General features: G+C 43.2%; 1 protein-coding gene across 2 annotated transcripts in view; it reads left to right on the top strand.

Moving 5' to 3' along the window:
* The first annotated feature begins 379 nt into the window (after nt 1–379).
* TGFBR2 (transforming growth factor beta receptor 2) overlaps nt 380–9411 on the top strand; it is a 24698-nt gene continuing 15666 nt past the window's right edge. For both annotated transcript variants that reach the window (XM_032957101.2, XM_032957100.2), the window contains exon 1: nt 380–660. In XM_032957101.2, the coding sequence (XP_032812992.1) occupies nt 630–660 (31 nt within the window). In that variant the 5' untranslated portion in view covers nt 380–629. The remainder of the gene's footprint in view (nt 661–9411) is intronic.

Here is a 9411-nt window from a genome sequence, read left to right as displayed (position 1 = left end):
GCACACCACACTCACACAGAGGGAACACCACACTCACACAGAGGGTACACACCACACTCACAACACAGAGGGCACACCACACTCACAACACAGAGGGCACACCACACTCACACAGAGGGAACACCACACTCACACAGAGGGTACACACCACACTCACACAGAGGGCACACACCACACTCACACAGAGGGCACACACCACACTCACACAGAGGGCACACACCACACTCACACAGAGGAGGGCAACACCACACTCAACACAGACGTCAGCTAAACGCCAGTCTCATTCGCTAACCCCCCTCCCCACTCGTAGTGTGACTCACCGCCTACACATTTCCTCTGGCAGTTATTTTATTATTTTTAGTGTTTTCTTAAAGAGACTCACACTTTTTGCGCATAGCTCAGTGGGCGAAGTTGCGTCGCACCGAGAGCTCCCCTTCTTCGTTTGACACTGAACAAAAGTTACAAAGCGAAGGCTGGCCGAGTTGGGCCACCACCGTTGTTGTCCGATTTAAAAGTGCCATGCCACCTTAAAGGGCCCTCCCCGCCTCTCTGTCTTCTTGTTAAAAGTCTGGGGCGCACGAATCATATATATATTTTTTTCCAAAACGCGCGTATATCGTGTCCCCACCATGGGAGGCTGCCTCTGGCTCACGGTTTCCGGTGAGTGGATATTTCCGCAAATGTTTTAACAGTGATACAGTAGTAAGTCCGTGGCAAAAGAAACGAAAGTTACGTACTATATGCCTTTATAGAAGTAGCGAAATATGAGTTCATTTGACAGCGCCGTTTTTTTGTCGCGTGAAGTTTTACGTTTTGTATTTAGCTTGCAGTCTTCTCACAAACAACCTCGTCGGAGTGTAACATTAAAACAGTTAACGGATGTTACGGCTTGCTGACAGTAAAACGCCTACTTTAATGTTAAATACAATACTTGGAGCCTTAATCAAAGGAGATGCTCACTTGTAAAGATATAGGGTAAACACTTAAATAGTTATCAGTTATATCACGCACGCACGCGCGTGTGTGTGCACTGTCGTCTGATACATCGTAGTTAGAACAAACACTTTGTGGGAAGTCAGAAGTGGGTCGTCATTTGGATACACTGGCACCTGGCCATTGTAATGTGGAATTTCCACCATTGGCTCGATAATCGGAGCCTCTAACGGTGATGAGCTGCAGCTCAGTTTCTCGTTTGTACAGGGGAGACACTGACCTCACCTCGAATCGTAATGTAACTTAATGTATACAAAGTTCCAATTAATGCCACCGTATTCATCATGCACCGTAGTATAGTTGGTGCCATGCTTAACGCTGCAAATAAGACAAGTGAAACGTTGCGGTGGCTATTGACACTGTCGAACTTGCCATGCGTTATTGTATTGCTTGCTCATTTGGACTGCGTCACTGCTGCGAAAGTCCAAGCAACAAAATACGTCGATTATAGGCTGACGATTTAAATGGGCCCCTACAAGCATGAGCTTCTAATCTTTGGATAATAGCTTGGTTGCCTGGTGACAATGGTTTACATACAGTACTAGTGAAACCCATACTACACGTGTGTTAGACACGTGTGCGATACAGACGAATCTGTGTTTTGTGTATGACCCACAATTCTAGAATGCAGTACAATCCTAATGATGATCAGAGTTCAATTCCGAGCCATTCAGTATCATCACACGTGCACTGTGTATTGAATCTGGCCATCGTGCGGATGGACTCGGACACATTAATTTCCAGCGGTGTGGGATGAACTGTAATTGATATCACTGTTATATCTAAAAACGCTTTCTACATGATTGCATTACGTGGGGTAATGGAGACACGTGAGATCTTTACATGTCAATCAACAGGTGCACGTTATTCTACTTATGCAACTTGCCCACCAGCATGGAAAGTTACGATACTGGGATGCCTGGAAAATGTGTCTCGCCCGTCAACTAGTCTTGACATTAACAATGCTTCTTCACCTTTTTCATTTGCCTTTGATTTTGCATTTGCCTTTGACAATGCAGAATTAAACTTTAAAAAAAACCCTCCGAGTGCGCTTTGTATTGGAAACAAATTGCGCAGTGATTGAAGTAAAATAGCTGGGAAACTGGCTAAACGGGAGCAAACGTGTAATCAATATAAACTCTAAATAAATAAACTCTAAATTAAAACATCCGTATGTATCTTGACTTAAAGCTTTCGTGACTGCAGGAATTCATATTATTTGGGAAAATGTTATTTTCTTTGAACCTATTTACGTGACTTTACCGAAAGACCCAAATAATATACATTCGTATGTATGTTGAACTTCTTCCGCACCGTACGTAGCCAACCTTGCGAATCGGAGGTGCGGGGGGAACGACAACAAACTAAACACCTAACGGAGGCTACCTACAGGGTGATTGATTTATAGACACCCCAATGGTGTCAAATGACTCTCTTACAATGTTCGCAATACTTTGTTCAATATGGATTGGCAATGTTGGACAACGTCTATCAGGAGAATGAACACACTTAAGACAAGTATTATATTGAGATTGGTGGGAGATATGGCGAATATTTTTGATTAAATGTAGTTTTCTCTGGAATTTCACGCTAGTTCTGCATATTGTATGTATATGGTACAGTATTATATACACATTTGTCACCCTGTATTTTTTGGGGAAACATTTGGTTATGAGTGGCAGAGTAACACGCACTGCTATGAGCAACCATGGCTAAATATCGGTGGCGAGTGATATCTGAAGTTTTAGCTGGTCCTGTCTGGGCCCTGTCCGCAACCCACACTCACCAGTGTGGTGAAGTATGGATTTATTTTTAAAAAAACCTACATCTGAAAGGTGTGGGGACGCCTTCATCCATTAGTGGATTGACAAACAGCTGAAAATTATTATAAATAAACATTTAGTAGTACAGTAAACGTAATCAAGACTAGTACTATACTTGTATTTACAGTACTGCAGTATGGCTTTTACAATAGTTTTGGGCATACTTTTTGTGGAATTGATGAAATTAGGAAATCTCAAAAAGTATTCCATCAACACACGGATGCACACGTATTCACTGATAAGGCTGCCACAACGAAAATGCTATTCTAGTGGTTATAACAATTTAAAAATGAGACACTTCCCAAAGACCGAATCACACATTGTTTGGCTTCATTTGGAACACATTGTGTATTTACAAATCACTGCTGTGAACTCGGTGCTACGGATGCATAAATTGGGAGTTCAATTTTGGTCAAGGCTACCATCAGTGGCGAGTGATATACATGTATATGAACCTATCTGGGAATCCCCCTAACCTACGAAACTATCAACTCAATTATTTTTTTAATTTACCAGGGAACTCCCACTGAGCTATATAGCTCTTATTCAGAAGCGACCTTGGCCACAAATGAAATCTCAAATCAGTGGCTTATGTGGAATTTTAAAGCGGCCAAATACTCTTAAACGCATGTTGTTTCTACGTGTGAACATGCCAACTCAAAATATTCACGCGCCATTTGTATTGAAATAGCATGTAAATGTGACCACATCTCAAAATGCTATATGGGCAAAGGGCTGTACATGCTATCAATATAATGGAGGTAATTTACAAAAACAGATTTATCAACACAAAAAGGTGTGCTCAGAAACAGCAGGAAGCACAATTGCTATTATTCCAGTCTTGCATGCATTTCATGTAACCACCATAAGATGCATTTCATGTAACCACCATACTGCATATACCAGCTAGTGTCAGAGCCATATTCACACATTGAGGGGGCGTGGCCTCACTGAGGGGGCGTGTCCTCATTGAGGGGGGCGTGTTAGACACGTCCCCCTCAGTGAGGCAGATGTGATAGCTGCCTCCCCTGGTGCTCTTTCATTGCAGTTTCATGACGAGACCAGCGAGCCTAAATATTTTGTATACACACACGTGAAATAAGTTACCTGGAGTATGGAAGGCGACGACATGAAATGAAGGGGTCTACAAACATTACATTGGTGACATACTGAGATAGTAACAGGCACGCACTTATTGCTCGCGCTCCATCCAATTAATGAGGGGTTGCGCAATCAGAGGGGAGGCTGAGCTCGTCGCTGCCTCACCTCTCGTCTCTTCCTGTATTTGCAGCGGAGCTCCGCAAATTTGGCGACTTTGACTATAAAAATGATTGGAATTGTATAGAAATTACATTTATAACACAGATCAGTGGAAAAAAAATCTTAATATTTATTTTATTTGATTATTCCTTTTTTTTACTTTTCGTAACAGCTATTTTCATTGGAGTATGACAGGTGAGGCTCTGCCTCCCCTGACCGCACGTCCCTGGCATATACAATGCTCCCAGCCTTGTCTAAGCCACCAGCACGAAAGAACTGAAAGTGTGGCCCTATTATTGGGTTGTGGGTAAGGACCCAATATCTCATCCCGTGTGGTTGAAAGGTGATTCGAAGGGAACTCTTCAAGCAACGCCTCGACGAGACTTCAGGATCAGAATGCTCCTAACAAGTATTCTATTCTTGTGTATGGCATTGTGTTCAGGAGATAGATGCAAACGTCTAGATCTGACAAGCATGAGAGGGCATCAGGAGAGAGTTGGTGTAGTTTTGCTATTCCTGCGTTAAAGGAGTGCAGACTACAGTGGTTCACTATACGGTCCGTAGCTTTGGTTGCATGGCTTGTCTAAAATTGTACATTCACGAAGGAGATGCGCACATCAGCCTGTTGATGTTCTCACGTGGTTGCTGGTTCCACCGACGCCTTCGAGGAATGTTAAGGCCAGGAGGTGCGATGATATTTTGTTCTCGAATGAGGCGTTTATTCTGGACGTCGGCATTGTTCCACTCTGTTCGCCAGCGTTTTTCAGGATCTGGGTGACATCATGTAACGGTGACAGCAGCGCGATCCCAGCAGAGGGATCAGGACTTGAGTCAGTGGCGAGGTTACATTGTTGAGGTCTTGGTGTGACGGGAAGGTTGTCCTTGGCAATAACACTTGGAAACTCCCCTACAGTTTGCGTGTCTCTGCGGGCAGCTGAATGACCTAAAATCCTAGATGGACCTAATGGGCCCCTGTGGTTTTGCAGTAATTTCATGTTCTTATGCGAGGCACTTGGGCTGTGCCCACTTGCGTTGTTGATATTGGAGCTTGGCTCACCGACCTCACAGGGCAGTTCCACGTGTTATGATGCAGACCAATCGAACCCACATGCCACAGGGAAGCATACAGTAAACACTAGTGGGCAAACCGTGAATGTTAAGTAGGGGGCATTCAATGTGGACGTTTGTCTCTCTCAGACACAATACTGCCAATAACCCCATTGTCCGTATATGATACATAATAGATTTTAATTGTATAAAGGTTACTTCCCTGCCTACTTCATATAAATTGCCTTATCTCTGTGTACCCTACATTAATGAACATCTGTGAAAAAGAGCTTTATAGCTCATCGGATTCCTCTAGTATAAATTACTATTCTGAATCTGATCTTCTGAATCTGATCAATACTGTACCGTATGTATGCATACACATACTCCATATAGTCGTGTATGAAATACACAGCACAGTATATGAAGTTATTTTTTGTAATGTATTTTACTTTGTATACAATTAGAATGGGTTTCGGCCTGCCTGGCAATAAAACAGCTGTGAAGATGTTCAAACACCAAATTGAAACCTTTTGCAAGGAATAAAGTTTGCACTAACTACACGTGCTTGTGGTGAACATGCAAACATGCACTGATAATATACGCATTGCCTTTGAAACTTGATTGGCCTACACCAGAGACGACCTTCTTCATTGCCTTGTCAAATGCAATGCAAGTATCAGCACACTTATAGCTTGGGTAGGCCAATCAGTTAAAAAAAAAATGCATGTTTGCATGTTAACCACAATTACGTGTGCTTGTTGCAAACTTTATTCCTTGCAAACGGTTTCTGTTTGGTGTTTGAACACATTGACACCTGCTTTATTGCCAGAAAGGGTAAAACTCTATTCTTATTTTTCATACTTTGTTACTGGCAGAAAAGGTCCCGTGATATTGTACACACTCTGTTCTGCGTTTTACTTCATATCTGCTTTGCAAAAGACAAGTTGTCTCAATAGAATCGTACCTGGTTAACGGAATTGCTGGGTGGATTATTCCCAACCTCTTGTCACGCCTGTGTAATGATGTAATGATAAATCATTCAACCGTTTGGGTTCGGCCGTTACATAACTAGCTCCAGTATCAGTTGTGACCCGAAGGCAATCATTTGCTGCTGCCCTCAATTGCATCATGGTTTAATTATTTGCCGGAACAAATAAATAAATAAAAGTATTCGATAAATGATTGTTAACACAAAGGAAACCCCATTTCTCGGCATCCTTTCTCAATTTAAAGGTAAAGGCGCAGCCCTGCAATTGTGTGTTCATGCCACTACTGCACTTACTAGCGGAATGGCCTCTACCGGATGGCGCTCTAGAGAGCCCCTCTAGCGGGTGTTTGGCCTACTCTTCCACCACGTTGGCCAGACGCCCCGAAATGTATGTGAGTGCCCACACTTTACGCCACCACACGCACACTACCAAGTGACCCGTGAATACCTCTGGGTGAAGAGAGGCATGGGGGCGTTTAAGAAACTTGGCCAACCTTTCAAACTGCCACGCCAGGAGATTGAACGGGCGACCGCTGGATTTGCAGTACCTGGTTATGCTCACTATGACATCAAGGCAACATCTCAATGTAACCACGGTTTAAACTACTATTACCGTCACGCTATGTTGTAAGTTATCGCTTTGTCACAGTTAAGCCACAGTGAATTCCTGCTGAAGCAATGGGGTGGCATCCATCTCCATTGATGACCCTGAGCTCGTGGCATATACTCTACATTGACATGGCCGAGGCCACTCTCGAGACAGGGAAACACCTGTGACATCCAACAAAGTACTGTGTTATAGGCTGAGTGGACCATCAACGATACATTTAACTCGCAATCTTCCAGATGAGAGTTGAGTATAATCCCTATAATTGCGTTTGGCATTCTGGCCATTGTATTTCTATCTGTCATAGTAATTGCACACTGCGTGCATGATATATGTTCACGTGTGTCGTGTGTGTTGTCGTGTGGCATGATATTTATTTAGTTAATCATTAGGTCATCTGCATTTCTCATGTAGTAGCTGGTGTGCATTGTCTTGATAAAAAAAAATACAGTATGGTATTCTACTCTCCCCACAATAACACCTTTGAGTTGGGTGTTAATTCAGGGTAATGATCCATACAATGTATTTACATGTTGGCAGTGTTAACGCCACACATACTACAGTACCGTAATGTTTGTGTACCTAGAAAGTACATTAAATGAGGTGGCAAGGTGGCTTAGGGGTCAGATCACTGAGCCGGCACTGCTGGGATACTGGCTTTGAATCCAGAGTAGGCCGCCCATCACTCAGCTCGATTCTCAAGTGTAGGGAGTTGATGGTCTCAACTTGGTCACCTGTGATAGCGCAACAAAATACCTTCATAAAACGGTTGGCTACGTACCTCCGATTAGCACCGTTGACTACGTACGGTGCGAAAGAAGTTCAACATAAGTACATACACATAATAATAGGGTTTTTCCCCTTTTTTCTGGCAACAAAACTGAAACCTTTTTTACAAAAATTCACGTCTGCATTAACCACAATACCTGCAGTCAAAATGCAAACAAAAACATACTATGATAATATATGCATTGTCCTTGAAACTGATTGGTCCACACCAAGGGACGGCTTTCTTTGAAAAAAAAAGCCGTCCCTTGGTGTCTGCATTAACCACAATACCTGCATTTTGACTGCACGTATTGTGGTTAATGCAGACATGAATCCTTGTAAAAAAGGGTTCAGTTTTGTTGCCAGAAAAAAATGGGAAAAGCCCAATTATTATATTTTGGTACTGGCAAAAGAGGTCTAATGATACATGCACATTGTTTTTACGTTGGGAAAAAATTCCATCTGTAATACATTTTAATTGATTTGTGACTAAATATGTTTGCGGGGCATGCCATCTTGTGTCCCTATGTGGATAAAGAGGTCTAAGTGATTTTTCAGAGGTAGCTCTTTCGACAGCATTTTCCATAACCGATATCTGACACAGGGTGATGCACTACTCGCTGCATAGTCCTTAAGGACATGTTATTCATCTGATGGCATGTGCCAATACTGTAGCACAGCTGAAATGTCATTGGAAAAACATATTTAGATTAACTGGTGGGGTAAGCAGGCGGTACAACAAATGTGGACTCCACCTGTTCCAACTTTGTGGGATAGAGTGTTGCCCCCTCGCACGTGTGGGTTTTCCCTGGGTGTTCTAGTTTCCTTACCCAAGTAAATGCTCATTAATTGAGGCACCACGGTGGCGAGATGTTATCTGCCTCGCCTGATATGCAGGAGGTCTTTGGTTCGATCTCGACCCTGACGCCTGTATGTTTGGAGTTTGCATGTTCTCCCCGTGGTTGCGTGGATTTCTCTACGGGTCCTCCGGGTTTCCCTTCACATTTATAAACACGCATCTTAGGGTATTTGGCTGCAAGGCATTTCCACGTGGTAATCCACTTCGTTGAGCTATCATTTGTGGCCAGGTCATGTCTGAAAAAGAGCTACAATGAGGGAAAAAGTATTTGATCCCCTGCTGATTTTGTACGTTTGCCCACTGACAAATAAATGATCAGTCTATAATTTTAATGGTAGGTTTATTTGAACATTGAGAGACAGAATAACAACAACAAAATCCAGAAAAAACGCATGTCAAAAATGTTATAAATTGATTTGCATTTTAATGAGGGAAATAAGTATTTGACCCCTCTGCAAAACATGACTTAATACTTGGTGGCAAAACCCTTGTTGGTAATCACAGAGGTCAGACGTTCCTTGTAGTTGGCCACCAGGTTTGCACACATCTCAGGAGGGATTTTGTCCCACTTCTCTTCGCAGATCTTCTCCAAGTCATTAAGGTTTCGAGGCTGACGTTTGGCAACTCGAACCTTCAGCTCCCTCCACAGATTTTCTATGGGATTAAGGTCTGGAGAGTGACTAGGCCACTCCAGGACCTTAATGTGCTTCTTCTTGAGGCACTCCTTTGTTGCCTTGGCCGTGTGTTTTGGGTCATTGTCATGCTGGAATACCCATGCACGACCCATTTTCAATGCCCTGGCTGAGGGAAGAAGGTTCTCACCCAAGATTTGACGGTACATGGCCCCGTCCATCGTCCCTTTGATGCGGTGAAGTTTTCCTGTCCCTTTAGCATAAAAACACCCCCAAAGCAATGTTTCCACCTCCATGTTTGACTGTGGGGATGGTGTTCTTAGGGTCATAGACAGCATTCCTCCTCCTCCGAACACAGCGAGTTGAGTTGATGCCAAAGAGCTCCATTTTGGTCTCATCTGACCACAACACTTTCACCCAGTTGTCCTCTG

Source organism: Petromyzon marinus, chromosome 19 (genome assembly GCF_048934315.1).
Source record: "Petromyzon marinus isolate PM22_M1 ecotype Great Lakes invasive population chromosome 19, UKy_Petmar_22M1.pri1.0, whole genome shotgun sequence".
Lineage (NCBI taxonomy): Eukaryota > Metazoa > Chordata > Hyperoartia > Petromyzontiformes > Petromyzontidae > Petromyzon > Petromyzon marinus.
This window is presented reverse-complemented; position numbering and strand designations above follow the sequence as displayed.